Genomic DNA, 27432 nt, shown 5'->3' with positions numbered 1-27432 from the left:
CCTGGGCGGAGGCGGAGGCGGAGGCAGAGGCGGCGAAGCTTTGAAAGGTGAGAGCGCGAGGGCGGTGCGGGGCTGGCTCCCGGCGGGAACTAGCTCCTGCTCCTCCCCTAAACTGTTTATTAGAGAGGCGGGAAAGCCGCGCCTCCTGGCGGGCCGCGAGAAAATCTCCGCGGGCGCTTTCTGAGCGGGCTGTTTGGCGCCCCGCGGTCTTTCCTCTGCTGACTGTTCTGCTGGACAGAGTTGCGGTGGGCGCGGCGCCTTCTATTTCCGCTCTCGTGAGGTGCTCGGAACTGATGCTTGGAGCTTGTCCGTGATCTCTCGGGTTTCTGGCCTTTCCAGACCCATGTTTATTTTCTGCATGCAGAACCCTTTTGGGGTCTGGGGGCTTCTGTTGCCCTGAGCACGTCATTGCGACGCTCTGTTAGAGAGTCCGGTTTCCTAGCTACCGTGCCCTCCCTCCTGGAGACCGAGTGACGGCGCGGGGACCGGAGGCGGGCTGCGCAGAGTGCTGCGTCCCGCCGAAGAGTCAGGTTTGTAATTGAAAATCACCCTCTCGGGTGTTAACTCCCAAGAGGATCTGTTCCTTCGTCTGCCTCTCATCCCTACTGGATTGGGCGAACCACCTTCGTTATTACAGATTTTAATGAATAACCTAGTTATCCCGGATGACAACCTGGCAGGAATCGCTTTGTGAAATTGTGGAATATTGGACCATGATTCTAAGTGGGAGAGATTGGCTTCCCTTTCTTTCTTTCCTATTTCTGTGATGTTGTGCTGTCCTCTTTTCCAGCCAATAGAAGGACTAAACTAACTACGGCAGTATGATAAGAACTTACTCAGAATTGTATATTATAGCCCTCAAGTCGTGTATTATGCTGGCTTGTTTCTGGTGCCCCCAGTAACTTCATCAGATTGTGAGCTCCTTGGGAGCAGAGACCGTGTTGTTCACTTTGTCTAGGAACACCCACCCCTGAGTATGTCGTGGCATTTTGGTAGATATTCAAAAATTTGTTTGGTTTATTGATGTTTCCTCTCCAAATTGCCATATAAAAGAAAACATCAAGGAGGGGTGATAATTTATAAATAGGAATGCATCCCTTCTTCTGGAATTTCAAATAATGGCCCAGAGTGCCAGTGCCTAAGGGTGTCAACTACCACCTGCATTGCTTATACAGCAAGTAGGTGATTTCTAGGATGAATCTTTTCTCGAGTATGAATTCACTTCAGTTTAGAAAAAAGATTTTTCTTCAGATGAGAAACTCAAATTTCATCAGCAGAGTACCTTTTAGGTATGGAGTTACTGTGTTAGAGAAAGAACACAATATGGATTATTTTTTGGCAGACAGCATAGCTGTGTATGTGCTTCTTAAATGATTATTAACTATGAAGTACAAAGTAATAGTATTGATCGTCTTCATTCACTTATTTAATGCTTTCTGTCTGGAATCTCTTTGTTTTTCTCTTTTCCTAAAGGTAAGGTATCATTACAGAAGCTTGATAAAATTCTCATTTTGGGAAACTGAGTGTATATTCAGCATATAAAGAAGTTACATCCATTTGCATGGATTCTTTTTTGAGTTAATTCTGAAGGCCAAGAGATGTCTTACCCATCAAACTAGCTTTTCCTTCTCATTTCTCTTCCCACATTCACTCACTTTGACCCTGTGTCATCATTCTTCCCTCCCCAGCTAATGTAGTAAAGACATCCACAATTAAAAAGAGGAGCCAACCACCATTCAAATTATCTTTTTGTTTTCAATAACAGAATTTTCTGCCTTTTTAATATTAATGGCAATTTTGAAATATAGGAAAGACTTTTGCTTTATTGTATCTACTGCAAACATTTGCCAAATGAAAATTGATTTAATTTAAATAAATTTGCCTCCTCAAGCATTCAAATCCTGCAGTTTCCCAAAAAAATATTTTTCTCATCAGACTTTCTTTGAAATTTTTACTTTTAGGCTCATTGGGGACTCCCTTATATTTTGTGGTCAGTTTCATCAATAAGATGGTAGAGGGAAGTCTGCAAATTTTCATCTCTTTTGCACATTCTTTTCTTGCCTAGTGAAAAAATAATTTCCAGAAGTTTCTGGCCTAACTCATGTGCACTAAAATTCAGTTACCATTGTAAACAAAGCATGCTTGTAAACTCTAAACCATTTTAATTTTCTGAAACTAAAATTTAGCATGAATGAGAGATTAAATAATGACTTTTTAAAGGCTTAATCTTTACTACTTGTGCAAATATGATATTGGCAGCAGTCATTGTGTAGCACTGGACGGGGAATCAGGAGACCTGGTTTCTAATCCCTGCTGTCACTAACAAGCTGTGTGATCTTCGGTAAGTCATTTAAACTCTATGTCCTTGGCTTTGATATTTACAAATCTCCTGAGATCATTGTCAGGATTTAAAAATAAATATGAAAATGCACTGAAAATGCACTTTAAAAAATTTTAAAGCTTAACTGTTTGTAGTCATGAGTCTCTTTAATAGTGTGGCATCCTCAATCTTTTCTACCAGTGTCATAGAAATAACCAATTTATATAACAAATAAATATCTTTTAGACATGTTATAGTTTTGTAATATAATCATCTATGTGTATACGAATATGCTTTGGGGTACTAATAAAATCACCTACTGTCCTTATTTGCTTTATTGTATCTACTGCAAACATTTGTCATTTTTTTCATTATTTCTCCTAACTTAAGCAGGTTTACTAGAAAGCTTTACTTTCTTATTACAGTGTAATGCATTTGCACATGTGCACAATTAGCTTATACAAATTTATATATGTTTAAAAATATGTCTTTGTACTGTGTTACTTCAAAATATAAATTGCCTAGTTTATATCATGCTTAACCAAAAAAACAGTAATCTGTTTAAAATCTGGAAGTGAGTGGACAAGATAGAATATACAAAAATCATACTTTGAAGAGTTGTATAAGGAATCTTAAAAAGGGTCATTTTGACCAATTATATCAGATCACAAAGTTTTCATCTTTGCTGATTTTAATGTCAGCCTTTATAAGATACAACCCAAGTATAATTTTAAATAACAAAACTATTTAGTCTGTTGGCTAGAATATATTAGATTGCTATTACATTACTGATTCTATCTTGTAGTAGTTACTGTCATTAAAAGCTGCTCGGGAGGCTGAGGCAAGAGAATCAGGTAAGCCCAAGAGCTGGAGGTTGCTGTGAGCCGCGTGACGCCACGGCACTCTACCGAGGGCGGTACAGTGAAACTCTGTCTCTACAAAAAAAAAAAAAAAAAAAAGTTATACTTAAGCCTATACTATAAAAATAAATTCTGATATATAATTAGTAGGCCCTGTTGTTCTGATTTTATGTGAGGTGTTAGCATTATAGAAGCAGTCTCATTGCCTTGTAAACCCTATAGAATTTGTACTATCATAACTGAGACAGGTGAATTAAGTGGATGTTGAAGCCACTCTTTGGGATAAAAATGAAGTGTGATTATGTTCATATTTTTATTTTTATTTTTGATACTATGGTTTATTAAAAAAACAACAACTCCAAGAACATTCTGTGCTGTGGTGGATGTACCGGAATAATCAGCTTCATGAGGTGATTTCTTTGAAGGGGATAGCGCTCAATTCAATATGTAAGCTCTTATATATCTATTATGAGGTCAGTCTCATTACATTGTGATCATATTTCTATTTCTTAGCAACCATAGAAGTACATAAGTGTTGCTGATTTACTGTTTTTCTGGTTATCTTACCTGTTGCTAATTGTTCTTTTAATATATGCTTGTGATAATTTTAATGGAATTCACACTTTTCTAAATCAGAAACTGATGGCTTTTATTTTCCTTCCCAATGCCATGCTCTGCTTTGCCATGACACTTTATTTTTTTCACCTGACTACATTATTGGCTTGTTAGTAAGTTTTCCATTGGATTATATTGTACCCTGAACTTTAACAATGGCTTATAAAGCCATTACCATTTTACTGGAGTATACAATCTTAGTGGACAGGTGATCTCTCAATTTTGCACTCTTTTGTTCTGTCTCTTACTTACTACTTTATTACTTTCCTCATTGTAAATTGATTGATCCTATATAACTCCACCTCCAAGATAAATCATCATGGTAATCCCATCCTACTTTTTCACCCTGTATCCTTTTTCCAGAATACAGTTTTTTCATACATTTTTATTCACCCTCATTTCCTAAACACACCATGTTCTTTCTCAGCGGTAAAGTTTAGCCCTTACCATTCTTGCCTTCCCCAAATCCCTTTTTCATTATTTCTGTCAAAGTATAATCAATCCTTCAGAATTATATCAGATCACATCTGTTTAAGATAATCTTCAAGTGAAGAACTTGCTTCTGATCTTCCTGCATCTTTACACGTTGATCGCACTTATTCTTACCTTCTATTTGGTACTAAATGAATATTACCATGAATTTTTCTTATTATATGTTTGTATGTTTTAGTTCTACACATAGATAATAATCTTCTGAGGGACAAGATTATAATTTCTTTCTTGTATATTCCTTTCAGCACAACATATAGCATAATTTAGAATAGATGCTCATATAATTATTTCATAGATGTTCAGTAAATTATTTGTTGAATAACTGTTCTGCAATCTTCACTCAGATATTTCATGTGATTTTGCCTTTGTGAACCATTTAATAAAGTCAAATAAATGTAATTTGTTCCATAAATGCATTCATTGCTGTAATCTGGTTATCATTGTTATATTCCTAATAACTTTATTTTGTAGAAGCTTAAGTGAAAATGGTACATGTTAGAAGACATGAAACAAGGAAAAATTCTAAAACTCAAGTGCCTGAGCAGAAATCTCGAGTTGATTGGAGGCGAACTAAAAGAAATAGTATCTCACAATTATTTGATAGTGATGAAGAGCTTGATAGTGATGAAGATGTGGATAGTGAAGAACTTGATAGTGATGAAAGTGTTGATAATAATGAAGGCTTTGATAATGAAGAACTTGATAGTAACAAGGGGCTTGATAGTAATAAAGCACCAGAAAATAAAAGAGAATTTAAATTAAGCAAAGTTGAAAGTGACGGAAACGACAGTAAGGATCTCATTAACTCTGGCAACAGTTCAACATATGAAGAAGAAATGAACAAAACAAGACTTAGGAATGTTGATTTACCAGATCAGGAAAAACATCCAAGTCAAGAGAATACTGATCTGTGCACACACACTGGCCAAATAATAGAGGAGGATTTAGAAGAAGAACACATCAAGCGAGGGAAAAGAAAAAGGATATCTTCTGTGATGTATGACAGCGATGAGAGTGATGACAGTGATATCCTGGTTAGAAAAGTAGGTGTTAAACGTCCGCGTAGAGTGGTTGAAGATGAATGTTCCTCAGTGGAAATGGAACAAAATAACCCTGAGAAAACATTAGCTGCAAGAAAGCGAGAACAACTTCAGAAGCTGAAAGAACTCTCAAAACAAAGATCTCGTCAGAGACGCAATAGTGGTAGAGATTTTGAGGTGTGTTATATTTTGTTGGCTTTGTTATTGCTTTTAAATTTTTGCTTAAAGTATTTTTTATAAAGTGCTGAGTCTGTTCTATTTCTCAATAATACTAGAATTTATTTTTAAATCAAATATCCTTGAACATGTTTGATTACACTGTTGGATCTAATATATTGCTTTAGCATGAGTCTCAGTCCATCACTCTTTTTTTAAATAGAAAGACTATTTGTTGTTTTATATGGTCTTTCCTGTTTTTAACTTCTTTCAATCTTAATGTCCATTTTAAACATTTTATGTTGCTTTCCTGAGGTATATTATCTTCTTCCTGATTTTAAAAGTTCAAAATTTAACTAACAAAACTCTTTATTTTTAACCTTAAAATATAAAGTTAATTTCTATGGAACATTTTTGTTTGTTTGTTTTCAGATTTTAATTTCATGTTTATACTGAGCATTCTGGAGGCACAATTTACTGAAACATGTATTTTAATTTAATTAGGACTCTGAAAAGGAATCCTGCCCAAGCAGTGGTGTTGAAGAGGAAGAAGAGGACGATGATTATGAATATGATGAAGATGGAGATGATTATATTATTGATGACTTTGTAGTGCAAGATGAGGAAGGTGATGAAGAAAATAAAAACCAACGAGGAGAAAAGTTGACTACATCACAACTGAAATTAGTAAAACAGAATTCCCTTTGTAAGTTAAATATCAAAATGTTTTATAACTTGTTCTTGTTATATCAAGTAAAATCAGTTTTTTAATATCATGTTTTAAATCATTGGTTAGGAACTATGGTTTCATTTTCAGAATAACTTTGCTTTACCCAGATAGGTATCTGGAAAAAAGAGGAGTATTTTATTTATTTTATTTTATTTCTTTTTTTGAGACAGTCTCAAGCTGTCACCCTGGGTGTGTCTTGCAGTTTGAATGGATCTTTTTTAACCTTTAGTGATTTTGCGATATAATGCATTGGTCATTTGGAAAATATTGGTTCACTGGATTATGTAGATCTTCCAAATGTGGACACATTTCATTTTATAAGTTTTGAAAAACCACATCATTAATATCAATACCAATCTCATCAGACTATTTCTACAGTATTGGGAATCTGTCAAGCCCATAACAGTGCATACAAGTTTTTCAGAATTCTAATTTCTACTTTAAAACTTTATTGTTATCATGGACAACAAATACTGTAAGTTATTCTCCTTGAAGTGACAGGCCCACTTTGTTCTTTTTTGGGAAAATGTCTGACAGATGCCTAGGTCTGAATAACTAGAGTTTTCCAGTCTTTCTTTCAGATAAAAATGGTATTTCATAATAAATGAGGCTTTGCCCCAACTCAAACAGTTGCGTAAGTGCTTTTCCTCAGAACAATTGTTTTATGCACTCTTCCCCTTTCATTCATAGGGTACTGAAAGGATGTATATTTAAGGTATAAGATTTAATAAAATTAATAATTTTTGCCACTTCATTAAGGACATTCTTAAGTGAAAGTGCCTTTTTACAGTGAGTGCAGAGTAGTTTTGAGACAATAATTGCTGGTAGTTTTGTGCTATTGCCATGATTCATGATAAGGCATGAACATTCTGGCATGTTAACAGATGCTTCACCTACTTTTGCTTTTGTACCATCAGCAAAAACGTTACCACAGTGAAAAGAACAAGTAAATGATATTTCATCTTATTTTGTCGTGACATCACAGATCCATTTAAATAGACTTGGGGATTTCGGGGGGTCTACAGATAAACACCTTGTGAACCAGGTTTTATCGGGCCTTTTAAAGCTTCAAGCTTCATTCGAACAGTGAAATATATCAAAAATAAGAAATTAGAATCTTTATATTTTCACATAACTAATGAGTATTTAAATAATAGGACCTGAAAATACAGGATATATTTAAATATATATTATTATTCTGATTCTTGTACATAATTTCAAAGATTGCTTTTATAACTCTGTTGTTTAACACCTCTGGTAGCACAGGGTATGATACATTTTTAATTTTTTTCTTCAAGATTACATTTTTTTCAAAATATTTTATAAAAGGTCATATTTACTCAAATTAAGTGTAACGTGGCTTAATTTAGATCTCATGATTAGTATTAAAATAGTAGATTGATGTATGACTCAAATTTCAATAAATTCAGCAGTTATGCAGATGCCAGTTATAGTCATCTGTATGCTTCAAATTAATGACTATTTTCCTTATATTTATAGGTACTGGTTTACCTTATATTTATAGGCACTGGTTTACCTGTATATTTGAATCACAGGAACAGTTAAATAGGAGGCATCTTGTCATTCTGTGTTCTATACCTAGAGTGTGATAGAACATTTGCTAAGAAATACCAATTCATACCTACTCCTGCTAATTAATGGAAATGAAAGTCTAGCAGATGGGAACTACTTCAACTTCCTTCTCTGTCTTACGTTTACTTTTCTTTTTTTTTTTTAAGTTTTGGATTAACAGAAATACTGAGCGGAAATTACAGAGAGTTCACATACACCCCCTCACAAAGTTTTCCCTGTTTCTAATCTCTTGCAATAATTTGGTACCACTGTTATAATTGATGAGCCAGTATTGATACATTATTATTAATTGTAGTTCATAGTTCACAATGGGGCTCACTCTTTTTTTTTTTTTTTTTTGTAGAAACAGAGTCTCACTTTATGGCCCTCAGTAGAGGGCCATGGCATCACACAGCTCACAGCAACCTCCAACTCCTGGGCTTAAGCGATTCTCTTGCCTCAGCCTCCCTAGTAGCTGGAACTACAGGCGCCTGCCACAATGCCCGGCTATTTTTTGGTTGCAGTTCAGCCGGGGCCGGGTTTGAATCCGCTACCCTCGGTATATGGGGCTGGCGCCTTACCAACTGAGCCACAGGCGCCACCCTGGGGCTCACTCTTTGTTTTCTACCCTTTATGGGTTTTGACGAATGTATAATGACATGTATCCTCCATCACAGTATAATAACAGAATAGTTACACTGTCTTAAAATCCCCCGTGCTCTCTCATTCTCCCTTTCTCTCTTCCCTGACCGCCTAATAACCACTGAACATTCTACTGTCCCTGTAGTTTTGCCCTTGCCAATAAGTGATACAGTTGGAATCACACAGCTTTTAACTTTTCACATTGGCTTTTTTCACTTACCAGAATGCATTTAGGCTTTCTCCATGTCTAAATATGGCTTGATAGTACATTTTTTCTATCTTTGAATAATATTTCATGTATGGGTATACAACAGTCATGTTTAACCATTCACCGTTGAATAACTTGATTGTTTTCAAGTTGTAGCAATTATGAATAAAGATTCTATAAACATTTGTGTATAGGTTTTTTAATGATATAAGTTTTCAACTCATTTGGGTAAAAAGTAGCTTCAATTTTTAATACTGAGCATCTCTCCCTCAGGAGAAGATATATCTCATTTTGTATGCAATATATTTATCTTATGTGTTCTTACGTCTTCTGGCCTTATCATCCACTTAGTTCTCTTTATTTTTAATGGTTTTTGTCCTTACAAGCTGTCTTTCCTCAAGTAGTAAGCATGTTTGTTCTTTCTTCCCTTGAATTGGAATGTTTCATTAGCTAATATTCTTAATCTTTTTGGTCTTATTTCCCAGGAACTCTACAAAGCACTGTACTCAGGCTCTTCATCCATAACTCAAGTGAAATTTCTCTTGCTAAAATTATCAATTACTGCCAAAATACTCTTCAGTTCTTACATTAGCCAACTATTGTTCTGTCCTTTACTATCACTGAACATTGTCCCTTTCCAAACGCTCTTCTTTTGGCTTCTGTGTAGCACTCTTTCCTGCCTTCTTATGTGTAATGCTGCTTTCCTCTTTTTCCATTTGAGGAAATGTGAAAATTTTGATGTTTTCAAGGGTTCCATCCTCAACTGCCTTCATTTTGCTTGTGGATTGGGCAGCCTCTTTCCCATTACTTCAGCCCAGTCTATGAACAGAAATTCCCAGATTTTTATCTCTAGCCAAGATTTCTTCCGAGTATAAGCCCAAATTTTCCATTATCTTGTTGAACATCTTTATCAAAGTATCTCTCGGATATCTAGGCCTTAATATGTACAAAACTGGATAATTAAGGGGTAGCCTTAATTGTTGTCATTAATTGTCCTCATATCAAAATTGAGTACATAAGATTCATGCTTCTCCATTCATGTGATGCTTTACTAAGAATAATGTCTTCCACTTCCATCCAGGTTAATACAAAGGATGTAAAGTCTCCATTTTTTAAATGGTTGAATAGTATTCCATGGTGTACATACACCACAGCTTGTTAATCCATTCCTGGGTTGGTGGGCATTTAGGCTGTTTCCACATTTTGGCGATTGTAAATTGAGCTGCAGTAAACAGTCTAGTGCAAGTGTCCTTATGATAAAAGGATATTTTTCCCTTCTGGGCAGCTATAAAGTCAGAGTGCCTAAGCTAGTTCTGCTATTTACAGTTTTAATTTCTTAGCATTGGGGAAAGGAAGCTATTGCATTTAGGGAATTGTTTTGTCTACTAGATTCTAATATTTATTTAAAATTAATTTCAGATTCTTTTAGTGACCACTATACTCACTTTGAAAGAGTTGTGAAGGCTCTTCTGATCAATGCTTTAGATGAATCTTTTCTGGGAACATTGTATGGTAAGTTAATGGTATGAACCCAGCAATTTGGTTTTTATTCTCCTTACAGTTTTAAACAGTTCCACTTTTAAAACCATATATATTAAACAAAATCAAGGAGAACCATTTTTAAGGCCTTCCAATTGTTCCCTCTAGGATTAACTACACCAAAATTCCATTCATATAAAATGCTTGTTGGGGTTGATTATTTGAGAAATATGGAAGGTTAAGTTTATAAGAATAGCTCCTTGCCTTTTGAGGGTTCACAGTGAATTTAAGGTTGTAAGACATGTACTCATAAAACAGCAGGGTGTCTCAACACTCATGTGCCATACCAACATCTCTATATGCACTTTGAATTTCACTAAAAGATACATGCTGTTTTATTGTTTTATGTTTTTGTGCCTTTATTCATGTTGTTTCTTTGTAAAATTCCTTTTTGAGCCATATTTTTTAGTGAGTAGAAAAACTATTTATGAAAGCTATCTATGTCCTACTCAAGTAGTATTTATCACTCTCATTTGTGCCACCACCATCATGAGTATGGTGATACTCATATATGTACTTTTCATATTGAATTGAAACTGTTTTGGTTTCCTCCTTTATCATGATGTAGGAAGAAGTATGTTCATATACTTCTATAGATATATTAGTAGATATATATTACTATATATATGTAGTAGATATATATTACTATATATCTACTTCCTTGCATTTAGCACAAAATCTGGCATTTAGCAGATTACAGATACATCATGTTTGAATACCTACCTCAGTGCCAAATAAAATTTCATTTATGAATTATTGAACAAATATTTAATGAATGCCTGTGATAGGCAAGGCATTATTTGAGAGCTGGAGATACAACGGTGACTTAAGACATGAGATTCTTGGGTTCAGGTTATGTAAAGTCTAATGAGAGAGACAGACAATAAATGAGTAAACAAACATATAATATGTTTTCAACTAGTGATTAGTTCATGTAACAAAGAATAAAATAGGGTAAGGAGAGAGAATAAGAGAAATTAAATGTCTATTATTGTATGTTAGTTAAATTGATCAAAGAAGGTCTCTCAAGAGGTAACTTCTAAACAGAAAACTGAATGAAATAAGATGAGAGAGGAAGTAAGACATGACTCCAGCAGAGGGTACCTTACCTATTGCTAAGATCCTTAGGAAAGAATAAGTTTGGTGTTCAAGAGCAACTAGAATAGACCTTTGTCACTGGGGTGGAATTAGCAGGAGAGTGGGAAAACACAGGAGGAAAAGTCAGGGACTGAACGCTAGTTCAGAGGAATAGTCAGGGGCCTGAAGGGCTTTGTAAGCCATAGTAAGGTGTTTGAATTTGTTATGATTTAAGGAAACATGATAGGCCAGGAGTGATGGCAGCTCATGCTTGTAATCCTAGCACTCTGGGAGACCGAGGTGGGTGGATTGCTTAAGCTCAGGAGTTCCAGACGAGCCTGAACAAGAGCAAAACTCCATTTCTAAAGATAGAAAAATTAGCTGAGCATCCTGGCAGGCTTCTGTAGTCCCAGCAACTTGGAGGCTGAGGCAGGAGGATCTCTTGAGCCCAGAAGTTTGAGGTTGCAGTGAGCTACAGTGATACCGTACCACTCTAACCTGGGCAACAGTGAGACTCTGTCTCAAAAAAACAAACAAACAAACAAAACCATGACGTATTTATTAGCTGAATTCTTTAAGAAAATGTTAAGGCAGGAAAACAAAGCTTAAATTTACAGACTAAGAAGATATGTATAAATAGAGAATATAATGTAAGTCATACCAAGAAGGCAGAAATGAGTTTACCATGCAAAAGAGGAGTAAAGAAAAAGATCTAGCCAGAGAACAGGGTTCTCATTTGTTGAAACAGGGATGGGCAGAAAGGAGCCAATTGCGGAGAGTCTGGAGCCTGCTCAGAATTTGAGCTTTATTTGGAATTCAGTGGATAATCTCTGTTAGTTTTGTACCATATATAAAAAGAATAAATTAGGCAAGCTTTTATGTGGCTTTTGTTAGAAGAAAATAATGTTGAAGCATGACATAAAAACTAGTCTTTTACTCTGTTTTCTTTGTTTAATGTTCTGATAGAATAATTTTTTAGACTTCATTAATTTATTTCCTAGATTAAAATGCTTTAAACCAACCAACCAACCAACATCCTAAAACTATGAGAAGAGATTCTTAAGTATTATTTAACTATTTCATATGGACAAAATGATTTTTTTTGTTGTCATTAATCCCTGAACAGATGGCACTAGGCAAAAATCATATGCCCAAGATATGTTGACATCTCTTCATTATTTGGATAACCGCTTTGTTCAGCCTCGTCTAGAGAGTTTAGCTTCTAGAAGTCGTTGGAAAGAGCAATATAAGGTATATGATTTGTTTTTGAATCTTTGGTGGGGGTATAGGGACAATGGACCTGGTAGGATTTCAATGTAACAATCAGATTGAATGATCTTCTAAAGTATGGACATTTATTTGTTAAATAATCTGCTTATTATTTCAAACCTCTTCTAAAAGCTATTATGGTTTTCACCTTCCACACTAACTATATCTGTCCAATAATTAAGTGGTTCCAAATGACAAATAACTTCCAAAAATCTCTAGTGCATAGCCCATTTTTAAAAATGAGATTAGCTTTCAAGATGTTAATTGTTTCAGAAAAGAAAGTTTCATAGCCAAAGACATTTGGCTGAGTTTAGTTAAGTTTCTTTACTGGAAGACTTTCAGGAGCATTATTATGTAAATTTAAACTGTAAATACACAAGAGGGGGATGTAGAACTACAATACTTTGTCTTTTATAGTATAAGGCTCTTTTTCATGAAGTACTTGTTATTGCTTTCTAAGATGTTTGATTTCCATAAAATATTGTTTGGGAAACACTAGCCAAAACAGCATTGGACATTCATTCTTGTCTACCTTAAGATCTTGTAATTCTACCAATGTGGGGAAGCACCTTTTTAATTTATAAGATTTGCAAGATTCCATTGTATCCTCTAGATTTCTGATCATATCTCTAATAGTAGAGGATGTATATATGATTTTTAAAGTCCTCCCCTACTTCTAACATTCTATGTTCTAATAATTAGCAAGGGGAAAAGTGAAAAAAATAATAGAAGTTTAAGCTCATTATAAAATCATTCAAGTGCTAAATCATTAGCTTCTCTACTTTACTGCTGGTATTTTCATCCAAGGCCTATTCATCCTTGAATTATCTGTTGATAAATTAGCCATCGAGGGTTATTTCTAAGAGACCCTTTTAGAATTATGAAAAGAATTATAGAACTTAAAATTGGAGAGTGGTTTAGGGCTATCATATGTCTCTTTTTGACATTAGGTAAGTTTTTAACTTCCCCAAATCCCAATTTCTTCCTCACATCCAGAGAAGATTTACCATTTAAAGGAAAATACCATATTTACTTTTTTTGAGGATAAATAGATCTTACAACATAGCGTAAATATTGTTTTCTTTAATAGAAATAAAAATAGCTTATACAAGCAAGCCTTGTCTTATTGTGCTTAACTTTATTGCACTTTGCAGTTACTATATATATATATGTATTATTTTAACTTTAACTTTATTGCACTTTGCAGTTACTATATATATATTTTTTTTTACACAGAGTCTCACTATGTCACCCTCAGTAGTGGGCCGTGGTGTCACAGCTCTCAGCAACCTCAAACTCTTGGGTTTAAGCGATGCTCTTGCCTCAATCTCCCAAGTAGCTGAGACTACAGGTGTCTGCCATAACTCCCGGCTGTTTTTTTGTTGTAGTTGTCATTGTTGTTTGACAGGCCTAGGCTGGATTTGAACCCACCAGCTCTGGTGTATGTGGTCGGCGACCTAGCTGCTAAGCCACAGGCACTGAGCCAACAGTTACCACAATTTTACAGATTTAAAGTTTGTAGCAACCCTGCTTTAAGCAAAGATGTTAGCACTGCCATTTTGCCAGCCACATATGCTCGCTCTGTGTCTCTGTGTCACATTTTGGTAATTCTTACATATCTAAAACTTTTCCATTATTATATCTGTTATAGTATATAACATATATAACAGAATATATGCTGTAACATATATAACAGTATAGTGATTTTTGATATTAATAATGTAATTACTTTGTGGTGCCACAAACCATGCCCTTATAAGAGGGTGAACATGATTGATAAATGTTGAATATGTTCTGACTACTCCACCAACTGACCATTCCTCCTCAGGCTTTCCTATTCTCTGAGACAGAACAATATTGAAATTAGGCCAATTAATATCTTTAAATTGCCTCCCAGTCAGTGTTCAATTCAAAGGAAAAGTCATATATCTCTCACTTTAAATCAAAAGCTAGAAAGGATTCAGCTTTTTGAGGAAGGCAAATCAAAAGCTGAGACAGGCTGAAAGCTAGACCTATTATGCCAGTTAGCCTAGTTGTAAATGCAAAGGAAAGTTCTTGAAGGCACTTAAAAATGCTACCAATGATAAAATAGTGAAACAGACTTATTGCTGATATGAATAAAGTTTTAGTGGCCTGGATAGAAGATCAAACCAGCCACAACATTCCCTTAAGCCAAAGAAAGGCTAATCCAGAGCATGCCTCCAATTCTTTTCAGTTCTATGAATATTGACAGAGGTGAAGAAGCTGCAGAAAAAGTGTTTGAAGCTAGCAGAGATTGGCTCATGAGGTTCAAGTGTTAGGTGAAACAGCAAGTGCTTATATAGAAGTTGCAGCAGTATAACTGGAAGATCAAGCTAAGATCATTGATGAAGGTAGCTGCACTAAACAGTGTATTTTCAACATAGATGAAAGCTTTCTATTAGAAGATGACATCTAGGAGATTTATAGCTAGGGAAAAGTCAATGCCTGGCTTCAACACTACAAAGGACAGGATGATTCTCTTGTGAGGGGCTAATGCAGCTGATAACTTTTAGGTTGAAGCCAGTGCTCATTTATCATTCCAAAATCTTAGTGTTCTTTAGAATTATGCTAAATTGAAGGCCAGGCACAGTGACTCATGCTTTAATCCTAGTGTGAGCCTAGCATGGGTTGCTTGAGCTCATGAGTTTGAGACAAGCCTGAGCAAGAGCAAGAGCAAGACCTCACCATCTCAAAAAAAAAATAGTTAGCTGTTGTGGCAGGACCTGTAGTCCCAGCTACTTGGAAGGCTAAAGCAAGTGAATGGCTTGAGTCCAGGAGTTTGAGGTTGCTGTGAGCTATGACGCCACACCACAGCACCAGGGTGACAAAGTGAAACTCTGCCTCAAAAAATAATAACAATAATAATAATAATAATTGCTAAATTGACTCTTCCTGTGTCCTTTTTTTTTTTTTTTATTTAAATCTCTTCCTGTGTTCTATAACCAAGACTACAAAGCCTAGATGATAGCATATCTGTTTACAGCTTGGTATACTGAATGTTTTACTGATGAGACCTACTAGTCCAAAATAGATTCCTTTCAAAATATTACTGTTCTTCGATAATATATTTGGTCACCCAAGAGCTCTGGTAGAGATAGGTAGTGAGACTAATATTATACATGCATATTCATGCCTTTAACACATTCATTCTGCAACCCATAGATCAAGGAGTTATTTTAACTTCTAAGTATTATTTTTTAGGAAATAATTTTTTTAAGGCTATAGGTAACATAGATAGTGATTCTTCTGATGGATCTGGACAAAGTACCTTCGGAAGGGATTCAACCATTCTAGATGCCATTAAGAACATCTGTTATTTGGGGGAGGAAGTCAAAATATCAACATCAATGGGAGTTTGGAAAAAGTTCATTCCAATCCTCATGATGACTTTGAGGCATTCAACACTTCAGTGAAGGAATTTGCTGCATATGTGGTAGAAATAGCAAGAGAACTAGAAGTGGAGCCTGAAGATGTGACTGAATTGCTTCAATCTCATGTTAAAACTTTAACAGCTGTTGCTTCTATAGATGAGCAAAGAAAGATGGGATGGAATTTGCTTCTAGTGAAGATGCTGTGAATTTTGTTGAAAGGAGAACAAAGGATTTAGAATACTATGTACACTTAGTTGATAAAGCAGTGGCAGGATTTGAGAGGATTGACTCTAATTATGAAAGAAGTTCTACTTTTGGCAAAATGCTATCAAACAGTATCATAGTCTATAGACAAACTTTTTGTGAAAGAAGAGTCATTTGATGTAGCAAACCTGTCTTACTTTAAGAAATTGCCACAGCCACCCCAGCCTTCAGCAACCACTACCCTGATCAGTCAGCAGACATCAACACCAAAGCAAGACTCTCTACCGGCAAAAAGATGACAAAAAACAATTCCACCTCAGATGGTTATTAGCATTTTCTAGCAGTAAAGATTTTTTAAATTCAGGTATATACATTGTTTTTTAGACATAATGCATAATATAGTGTAAATATAACTTTTACATACAATGGGGAAATATTTGTGTGCCTCACTTTTTTGCTATATTAGCTTATTGATGGTGGCCTAGAACTAAACCCACAGTATCTCTGAAGTATCTTATTTAATCTTCAAAGTAACCCCATAGGAAGACACTATTATTTCCTCCATTTTAGAAATGAGCAAATTCTAACTTAAAAAATTAAGTAGTAAGATTTCAGAGTTAGTAATTAGGCATATTTAAACCTGGAGTCTATTGAACTCTGAAGTGCATGCCTTTAGGCCATACTACACTTTACCCTAGATTATACTGAATTTGGATAACCCAATGTTGAAATAATAACTATAATATGTAAAAAAATTAGCTGAAAAATTTAGGGACATGGATGCTTTAGTAAGATCTTAAGATAGGTTATACTGTAAAAGATAAATAATATGATGAACAAACAAAAAGAAAACTTCTGGTAACTCAGCAGTGTATATTTTTTGCTTATATATCCAGTGTAAGTTGACAGGATGCTCTGCTCATTGTGGTCACACAGGGAATCAAGCTGAGAGTATTTTTCTTAGGGGTTTCATCTTACCACGTGTTTCCATGAATACCACAGAAATAGGAAGGGAAAGTGGTTAGTCACTCATTCAGTCTGAATTGTAGCCTGTGACACATTTCATGAAGTTCCATGAAGTTTGAGAAATATGAAAAAATAGACCAAAAAAATGTTGTTTCAAATCATACAATCAATGTAAAAAGGAAACTGTCAGTGTATTGCATTAAGTAAATTACCATCAGGCTGGTCTGGTAGTAGATGTGAATGTACATTAATAACCATGCTAATACCCTCATTTTGTACAGTTCAAATACTGTGGTAAAACCTAATCAGCTAATTAGCACAGTAATGTGTAGCACAGACCTAGACCATAAGCATAAACACTCAGGCACAAGTCATTCCACAGACTGATAAAGCTTTTTTATGAATGCAGACTATTTTCTTAGTTTATTTACTCATTGACAGCTGAGCTATTAGACTACCCATATGAATACTAGGACATGTAACAATTCCACTTTGAATTTGTTCATTTTCACAGGAGTATAGAAAGTAATGACAAGAGGATTAAATTATTTCTGGACTATTGTGCGGGAAATATGATATATATAATAGAGAATGAATGTGATTTTTTCTCATTTTTAACTACCCTAAATGAACTCTTTTTCTTATGTTATTCTGAATTTTTGCTGTTCATTCTTTCCTATTTTTCACTAATACTTCAATAACAACTAGAGATGAGAAGATGGAATTCAATGAAAATCTATCCTATCCAAGAACACTATTTAGCAGCTCCTACATGTGAGAGATATGAAACTAATTTTTTCCAAGTCTGATCTCTTTTCATTTAATAGCCAAAACTATAAAACTATAAATTCATTTTGTATATTTAAAAATATCTTGTCAAATACCTACTATGTGCTGAGTATTAAAGTAAAAAATGCCTGGGTGTTTTGTTCTTGTATCTTTTCTTACTGTGATTCCGAAGAAAAGTTTTAATTTGGTTAGATTTTCATTATTTTTTTTCTTTTAAACCTTATTGTATTTTTAAATTGTTTTCAGGAACGGGTAGAAAATTATTCTAACGTAAGTATCCGTGAGAAGAATACTGAACACTGTTCCTGCCAAGCTTGTGGATTGCATCGCTACTGTAGATATTCAGTGCATTTATCAGGAAAGTTGTATAACACCAGAACCATGGAAACAGATGATTTCATGTCACATGATAAACAGGTATTCTTTCCTCTCATTTTAGCGTACAGTATTTAGAAATTTTCAGTTCATAAACTTGTACAAATAACTCCAAGAAATGTTTACAAATGGAGAATACACCAGAAGAAAGGGAAAGAATATACGGAAAGAAGTTATAATTTTTGAATGTGAAAAAGATGTCTTCTATAGCATATACTTTCCTAATTCAGTGAGATAATAAAGTCAGTACATATTCCCTAAGTACACATTACCCAAACTTAGGGGAGGATGAGGGTGAGGGTACAGGATGGGAGTGACAAGAGATAACACAAAGGCACAGGGACAGAAGCCTTCTTTGTGTCCAAAAGAGAATTTGATCCAAGTGGAAACGCTTACGGCAGATAAGCCATCAAGTTGGTAATCCACAAGTAAATAATAGAAGGTGGCTGTCCATCCTAATATGAGAGAATTCAAAGAACACCATGCTTCAACCTAGACCATATTAGAAGTATGTCAGAATCTCTCGAGCAATCTCCCTACGTGTTTAAGATGCTGTTAATTGGGCAGCACCTGTGGCTTAGTGGGTAGGGTGCCAGCCCCATATGCCCAGGGTGGCGGGTTCGAATCCAGCCCTGGCCAAACAACAACTAAAAAAAGATGCTGTTAATTCTGAATGAACAGACAAAACTGGAGAATAAGTATTTGATACACAGTGCAGAGAAGTACAACATGAAGTAATAAAAAGTGCAAATGTTAACTACTTCTATTTTTTAATCTTTCTTTATAAGAGTGCTGCATTTATAAATTCAAAAATATTAATATTGAGAGCTTCCACCGGTGAATGTGCATATTCATGAAGGGTATGTATGATTGGAGAGGGAGTTAGAGACCTAAAGTTGTCTCTAAACCCTTCCAGTCGATTATTAAGATGGAAATATTATTTGTTTGAATTATTCTACTAAATTGGATAGTATGATTCCTTCATACTATTGGGCAATAATTGACCAGATCTCTCTGAGCAGTCTGGGTTGCAAGAATCATTTAGGAAGTTTGTATAGGGACAGTGAATTCAGAATTTATCTTTAATGTTTTGTTTGACAAGTTATTATAAAATATAAATAAGTATATAAATCTAGAAAAATTCATTTCTATCCTCACCATAGCCATAGAAAATTTCCTCATTATTTAAACTCTGATCTATTATACATTGAATCCTAGCAAAAATGATTTAATAAATTAAAGACCATGTTGTGTTACATAAATCAAATATATATATATATACACATATATTTATTTTTAGGTTTTTTTTTGAGACAGTGTGTCACTTTGTCACCCCTAGTAGAGTGTGGTGGCATTGTAGCTCACAGCAACCTCAACCTCATGGGCTCAAGAGATCTTCTTGCCTCAGCCTCCCAAGTACAGGTGCCTGCCACAATGCCTGGCAAGTGAATTGTTGGAAAGTCATTTACTACTAGAGCTACTTTGTTGATACTGTTGAATTGGAAAAGCTACTTTTAATAGGCCAGCAGTGTACAATAAATAATTCCTCATTAGTTCTACTGATCTGAAAAACAGGAAAGTTTTTACACAACCACAAACAGAAATCTGAATATGCTTTTCTTAAACTGTTAGGAATTTAAAGAGAGGTTTTAAAAAGTCCCAAATACCATTTTAATACAAAACACATCAAACCTGCCACTTGCCAATCATAGTGATATAACTTTTATTCATTTTTGGAAACATATTCTTGGTTTATCTACTGAACATTATTACCTGTGTGTCCTTTGCAGCGTTGCTTCAGAAAAATAAGTACGGTTTTTGGTTAGATAGAACACAAGTTACACAGATAAATATTAAAACTATACCACTTTTACTACACTTGTGAACACATAACCAATTAGTGAACTTAGGCACAGATACAAATATATGTGTTAGTCAGAGTTTACCTACTTCCTCAGTTTAGGCCATGAGAATAAAATTGACTACATCTTAATGTTTAGAGCCCCTTCTGATGCATTTTTTATGGTGAAATAGGTAAGTAGGTAATGTAGGTTAAAATGTGTTTAATTTGGTCAGTGCAGTGATGCTATCTTTCTATTTCAACTATGGGTTTATATAACAAACTTCAAGCATTTAAAATATTCTGAAAGGGAAAAGTTCTGTTTGCATGATTTCATAAAAGAGTATTCCTAATCATAGAATTCTAGAAGTCCATATAAACTTAGAAATTAAAATTCTTTTAGCTGGCTGATATTAAAATATTGAGGTGTCTTAACAACACCTTAATTAAAGTAACACATATGCCTAAACACACAGTTATTTTTTACTTTACAAATTTTGGGGGGGGATAGTATTTAGTGAAAAACTATCGAAACTTAATATTAGTATAAGAGTTTCAGTTTCACATGATGCTTATATCTAGAAAATTACTGTAATGTAAGCATTTGTAACTCAGTGAACATGTATGCACAGTACTTCACATGCTTTCTCTTGCTTTCACGTGTGTTCATCTTTCTGCCTTCCAAGCCATTTCTCCCTTCCCATACTTGGCTAATTTTACGTTTCATCACCTACCTACAAATCTTTCTTATTTATGGATTGGGTTAAGTGCCCCTTCTCACTAGCATAGCATCTCAGTTGCATCTTGGATACAGTGTTTGTCATGTTGTTGTGTAATAATTTGTCTTTCTCCCAAGACTATCAGCTCCCTCAAACTCAAGTAGCACGTCTTTCACTTACCTGTCTTCAGTGCCTGGCCCAATACTCGAAACAGAGTGGTTGCTCAGTTGTTGACTGGTTGTATAAATAAGAGAAGGTAAAGGAATTATTGTATAAACATTTAAATAAAATTAATAATGCATTTATTAGATTATACTATTATACTATACTATTATGAAAACCAGAAAGGTTGTATATTCATTACTATATTTTAATTTCATATGTCAATAATAATCTTCATTTCTTGATTTAGGTATTTACTGTTGGCAGAATTTGTGCTAATCGTACCAGAATTTATCATAAACTGAAGCATTTTAAATTCAAACTGTACCAGGAATGTTGCTCAATTGTAAAGACAGAAGAAGTTGAGGATGAACAGGTTAAAGAAACAGTGGAACGAATTTTCAGTCAGTTAAAAGAAAGTGGCTGGATTAAGGAGGTAAGGTGAATATATAAAAACCATCTGGAGCCTAAATATAATCAGCGGAGGGATACAATTGAGTAGAAGACAGTGAAATTTAAAAGAGAATTTCTTCTTCTCTCCCTGTGTTTGTATTTCTCATCTTCCACCCATTTTTTTCATACTTGTCATTGTCCTGCCTGAATAGATGCCCCGATGTTCTAGGATTCACTCAGCTCATCAGATAAATTTTAATAAGCAATAGTACTGTTTCTTAATGAAGGACCTCAATCCTTTCACCTTTACATATGTATTGCTGCATATATATTAAGTCCCCTTATTTTCTTTGACAAAGTACAGGACTCACTTCTGCTTGTCTGCTTCCTATTCTTTAGAACAGTTCTTGTGACCTGAGAGTGAAGAAGCAACTGGTGCCAATCTGAGGAAAGGATCTCGGCTGCCAGTTCCAATACCACCCACATCCTCTTCTTGAGGACATGGGACTGAGCAGTGAGCACTGTAACTGAAGATCAAGGGGGTGCAGAGGTTTTAGGCCACAGCACTGATTTTGATCCCCCATATCCTATTGATCACTAAGTTTGATATCAGGGATAAAGTGGGGATTTTGAAAAGTGCACTGGATTCCCGAAGCTCTGGGCAGCTCATAAGCTTTAGTCTGCTCACAGAGCTTTTAGAATTGTTTATTGTACATGGAAAGGATGCTAATATAACTGTAGTCCTCTAAAGAAAGTCTAGTTACATGAATGTGTAAGAGAGAACAAATAGTAGATTTTTAGGCAACTAAGATAAACAGTAGATTTAATCTTTAAAAAAAAAAAAAAAAGCCTGGCTTAAAATCTATTGCCTGGGTTATATCATGCGGACATTTGTAAAAGAGGAAAATAAAAAATAAAGCAAGAGAGCGTAGAACACAAATTTATGAGCATAGTGAAATAAAAAGAGAACAAGAAAATAAGAACTTCTTAGGACATGCCATGTTTAGCGAAGGTCTCCCAGTCTAGACAATGATATCATGACCAGTTTCCCTGTCAACAGTTGCCATCACAGACCACTCAGTGATCTCGCCTCCCCCAAGTTGATCCTCAAGTTGTCTTCTTCTCATTCTACTCTCTTGAGCTTTTATCTTTTACTTTGCTTCTACTTCTATTCCAAATGGTCCCCCCCACCATCCTTCTCTGCTTTTCCATTGGCCTTAGGGAAGAGCTGTCACTCGTCCAGTAATGCCTATATTCATTTTCCTAGACAACGTTAAATTCTTAACGTGGTTTTATTGATGCCTTCAAGTGTTGCCAGCCCTCTAGTGGAATGGGAAAATCTATTGGGATACCACATTTGTGAAAAACTGTATCCTAGGTGTAGAAAAATCACTATGCATTAATATACATGTTACATAAAGCATCTATGGAGAAGAATATTAAACTTCTTGCAGAAAAAACAAAAGGCATTTCCAAATCATATGCCTGAAAGAAATCTTAACAAGGTTTGGGACAACAGAAAGGCACTGGAATAAGAAAAATATTCTTAAGGGGGCGGCGCCTGTTGCTTAGTGGGTAGGGTGGCGGGTTCGAACCCAGCTCTGGCCAAACTGCAACAAAAAATAGCTGCGTGGTGTAGCAGACACCTAATCCCAGCTACTCGGGAGGCTGAGGCAAGAGAATTGCCTAAGTCCAGGTGTAGGGAGGTTGCTATGAGCTGTGACGCTACAGCACTCTACCGAGAGTGATAAAGTGAGACTCTGTCTCTAAAAAAAAATATTCTTAGGAATAAGTGTCATATTATGTATGAAGAGTAACTCATTTAGCATTAAGCAGTGAAGGCATTTCAAGATTGTACATTGTGTTTAGAACAATGTGCACATTTTTTCACATAAAAAATGCCAAAGAGCTTAATTTCTAAAGCTGTTAAGATCTCTCCACTAAAAAAAAAATGTCCAAAGACTTTCTCAAGATATTTCCTAGAAACCACAGAAGTATATAGTCAATATAAACCTATTTGCAGCTTATTGTACTTTGATGAAATTTCACAATTTGTCAAGTGCTATGAAGTTTCCATCTTCTGTCTCTCCTATCTCCGTGCCTCTGAGGGGCAGTGCTTTGTGACCAGTGCCTTCCTGGCCTCAGCTTCCTGGTCATGGGCACTGAGACCCTCTACAACACCTGGGCTCAGTGCTGCTTGAGTGCTATATTGTGGCTCTTTCTGCTCTTACCTTCCAATTATGGCGGCCCCTTCTTTTGCCTTACACAAGCTATATAAAACCCAGAACCCAGCCTGTGTTCATACCTTACTTTTCCCCTTGCTGCCTATTCTCCTCAAGATGGCTCAGCATGTCTTCCTGAAGACCTGCCAACTTGACTGACTTCATTATTCTTGTTCTTCTTCCTAACTGTTGAAGTAGGATGATAATGTTTTTAATCTAATGAAATTAAAGGGGTAGGAGTGACTCAAGCATAAAAAAAAAGAAAAATTTTGATAAAACCAAAATATATAATAAACATAAAATGTATCTTATTCTGCAGAATAATTCAAGAACATACTGTAATATAAACAAACTAGAATATGAAAAATTCTAACAAATGTTTGTTCATTAATAAAATAAGAAAGTGCATGTGATGATGGGGTTTCCTGGACAATGGAAGATAGGATTGCTGGGTTGGGGTGATGGATACCTGTCCCCAAACCATGAAGAAAGTATGTCTCCAGAAGTATCAAGTGTCAGTTGGTACTTGGAACACAACTACAAAACTTTCACAAGTGGCAGTTATAGTTAAAGTAAATTTTCAACATATTACATAAATATTGTTATATAAATAAGAATTTAGAATTAGAATTGGATATGCCTCCCTTTCCTGAAGCTATTCTCATTTCTTTTCTTCCTTTTTCTTTTTTTTAACTTTTTTCCTCTTCCTTTTTTTCCCCACTCTTAAACTGATATTTCTCAAAATACGGTCCTAAATTAACTGTGTCAGAATCACCTAGAAGTTTGTGGAAAATGCATAATCCCTGACCTCACCCCTGACCTATTGAATGACAATCATTTCAGGTATATTAATCAGATACTTTAAAATTGCCGTGATTCTTACATAAATTAAAGATTGAGGGCGGTGCCTGTGGCTCAGTCGGTAAGGCGCCGGCCCCATATACCGAGGGTGGCGGGTTCAAACCGGCCTTGGCTGAACTGCAACCAAAAAATAGCCGGGCGTTGTGGCGGGCGCCTGTAGTCCCAGCTACTCGGGAGGCTGAGGCAAGAGAATCGCTTAAGCCCAGGAGTTGGAGGTTGCTGTGAGCTGTGTGATGCCACGGCACTCTACCGAGGGTCATAAAGTGAGACTCTGTCTCTACAAAAAAAAAAAAAAAAAGATTGAGGACCACTGCGTGAAAGTACCTGGTACACTAGATTCTGTCCTTAGCTCTCAAAGTTTCCTTGGCAAATCAATTCCTTTCTACAAGTCTAGCTGCTGCTTCTGAGTAGAAGACTCCAAACTCCTTTTATGTTCTGACCTTTTCCCCACATTCCATTCCATGTTACAGCTGTTTTCCTCAGTAAGTCTGGCATTTTAAGAGAGTAATTTTCATTATTAAAATAAGACCCAGACTCTCCACATTTTTAGTGAAGAAAACTATGGGAGCAGCATCTTCAGGTAGAAGGGATGGGCTGGCACAACAATATTTATTTCTCTGCAGGTCGCCCCTCAAGGCTTTAGTTCTTTCTTGCCAGTGCCACATCCTGGTCCTATTCTTTAAATCTTGGAAGCAGATAGTATAATGGTTAAAAGCATGAGTTTAAGTATTTTTTCTGCTATTTATTACTACTAGTATGATTTGGGTACAAATTACCTTTTAGTTTTACTCTAAGCCTAAATTTTCTCATTTGTAAAGTAGGAATTAATAGAGTTTTTTGCAGAGATTAAATGTGTAACACATTTTAAGCATTTAGTGTAGAAGTATTTAGTAAGCGATCAATTGACCTTAACTATAATTTGCAATAAAAGCAAGGAGAGATTTTTCTTTCTGTCTTAGTAGAAATATTTTAATTTTCCAAAATAAATTTAATAAATAATAGAGGAAAAAAAGGGTATAAAGAAAGATAACAAAAGCATAAAAACAACCACATTTTTAAAGTATAGGTTTCTAACTCTAGAATACTTTATTTACTACCAAATCTGGGAACTAGACCAAGAAAATCCCTAATTAGTCCACATATTATTTACCCTTCTGTTATGTTCTTCATTCTCTCCTGAGAAGGTGATTCAATCAGATATCATGACCTTGGAAAGGGATTCATGTGCTTGTCTAGAAGGAAAATATATTCCTCACATTCCCTTCTCTGGGTCCCTATCACCATAAAAGTCAAGATCATCAGGATCCTTTCTCATCTCACTGAGGACAGAAACAATTAATAAACAGAATCAAGAACCCATCAGATCATTTAAATTCCTTTACTTGAAGTAAGCCCTTTGAATTCTCCAAAGAATGCATGTGCCTCTTTCCCTCCCCCAACCACCTGTGAAGTGTCCCTGCCATTCATTATTCTCTGATTGTCAACTCTAAAACCTCTTAGTCTTGACTCCTCTCTTAACTTTTTCTACCCTCTTCTTTCCTCTTCATCTTCATTGCTATCACTCAAATTTGGGCTGTCATGACCTAATTTGTTACCATAGACTTATCATTGGTTGTCAAACCATTCTAAAATTGGTATTTTAACAATTTTTTAAAAATACACCTTAGATCAGTTGTGTCCCCTGCTCTAAGACCTTTAGCAGCTTATCTTCGCCTATCAAATCATTGTAAAGCCTCTTAACCTTGCATTTCATACTTTTTCTTCTCTAACCTTGATCTCTTTTGTTCAGTTTTTCCTTTCTTCCTCTACAAATCCTGTGCTTTCTTGTCATGTCACTGTTAGATGGACTCTTGTCTCTTAAAGAAAACCCTCACTACCAACTCTTTGCTTCGCAAATCTTTTTTCCCAGAATAGCTTAAATGCCACTCTGGTCACCTCAATTAACTGTGGCCTCTTACAAACCCTCTTAATAGTGTCTGTACCACTTTATGGCTCTTAATACTAATTGCTGTCAGTATATTAGTATTGAACTCTGTTCTCCTTAGGGTCAGAGAAAGAAGCTTTAAAAATTTTGTTACCTGGACAGTGATTAGCAGAGTATTTGATATATGTTAAACAATTTTTGTTGAATAAGTTATTGAAATTATTGCATTTCTATTTTAAGTGTAATAGAAAAATTATAACATACAAGACAGTTATGAAATTAGTAATAATACTCAATATGATCTCTTTCTAATGTTTTCTGAGTTATAAATGCTTATTTGAAATTGAGTTCCTGTTTATAATAATAAAAATATTTTTGTTCATGATTAACATGAAATGAACTTGTTCCTGTTTGTGTATATATTTTGAAAAGGCCCACTTTATCTTCATTGCTTTGAGTAAAATAACTAGCTTTTTTATTATATATGCAGAAATACGGTCAACTTGAAGAATATCTCAATTTTGCGGATTACTTTCAAGATGAGAAGTTTGACTGAATTGTAACACATTTCCTTCAGAGAAGATTTTATAAATTATTGTAAATGTGAAGATCATGAATCTTGTTTCTCTATATCATGTGGTGAATTTATAAATTTTATGTACATCTTCATGGCAAAATATCTTGTTTAAAACATATGTTCATCTTAATTCCCATGACATGGCACTCTACAGTCTAATAAAACTTTTACCTGATGTACATAGGTAAATGGCTTAATTTTTAAGTCTGTAAATGAATTTTAAAGTTACATAACAATGCCTTTATAACACATGACTGTCAAGTGAGTGAACTGTTCATGTCCTTTCAGTTTAGTGGAAATATATGGATTTTAAAAATGTATTTAGATTGGGTGGCACCTGTGGCTCAAAGGAGTAGGACGCCGGCCCCATATACTGGAGGTGGCAGGTTCAAACCCAGCCCTGGCCAAAAAAAAAAAAAAAATATTTCGATTAACATCTATGTGTATTTTTTGCTTCATCCCTTTCCAGGTGTTTTTTGTTATTATTT

At 35.2% G+C, this 27432-nt stretch overlaps 1 protein-coding gene across 8 annotated transcripts; it reads left to right on the top strand.

Annotated features, from left to right (window-relative positions):
• On the top strand, nucleotides 1–27127 carry CCDC82 (coiled-coil domain containing 82). 8 transcript variants are annotated; one of them, XM_053561875.1, is made up of 10 exons: nucleotides 21–47; nucleotides 2260–2341; nucleotides 3544–3627; nucleotides 4759–5504; nucleotides 5988–6189; nucleotides 10055–10147; nucleotides 12378–12502; nucleotides 18118–18288; nucleotides 21218–21403; nucleotides 26858–27127. In XM_053561875.1, the coding sequence occupies exons 4-10, from the start codon at nucleotides 4773–4775 to the stop codon at nucleotides 26921–26923; spliced, it is 1575 nt and encodes a 524-aa protein (XP_053417850.1). In that variant the 5' UTR covers nucleotides 21–47; nucleotides 2260–2341; nucleotides 3544–3627; nucleotides 4759–4772; the 3' UTR covers nucleotides 26924–27127. The 8 variants fall into 8 exon arrangements, 7 of the variants coding, with proteins under 7 accessions (XP_053417855.1, XP_053417850.1, XP_053417854.1 ...); XM_053561879.1 differs by lacking the exon at nucleotides 21–47 and adding an exon at nucleotides 63–530 and having other exon boundaries at nucleotides 3544–3590; XM_053561874.1 differs by lacking the exon at nucleotides 21–47 and adding an exon at nucleotides 63–530.
• Nucleotides 27128–27432: the final 305 nt, after the last annotated feature.

This window comes from Nycticebus coucang, chromosome 14, assembly GCF_027406575.1.
Source record: "Nycticebus coucang isolate mNycCou1 chromosome 14, mNycCou1.pri, whole genome shotgun sequence".
Lineage (NCBI taxonomy): Eukaryota > Metazoa > Chordata > Mammalia > Primates > Lorisidae > Nycticebus > Nycticebus coucang.
The sequence above is the reverse complement of the archived record's forward strand: the minus strand, read 5'-3'. Positions and strand labels throughout refer to the sequence as shown.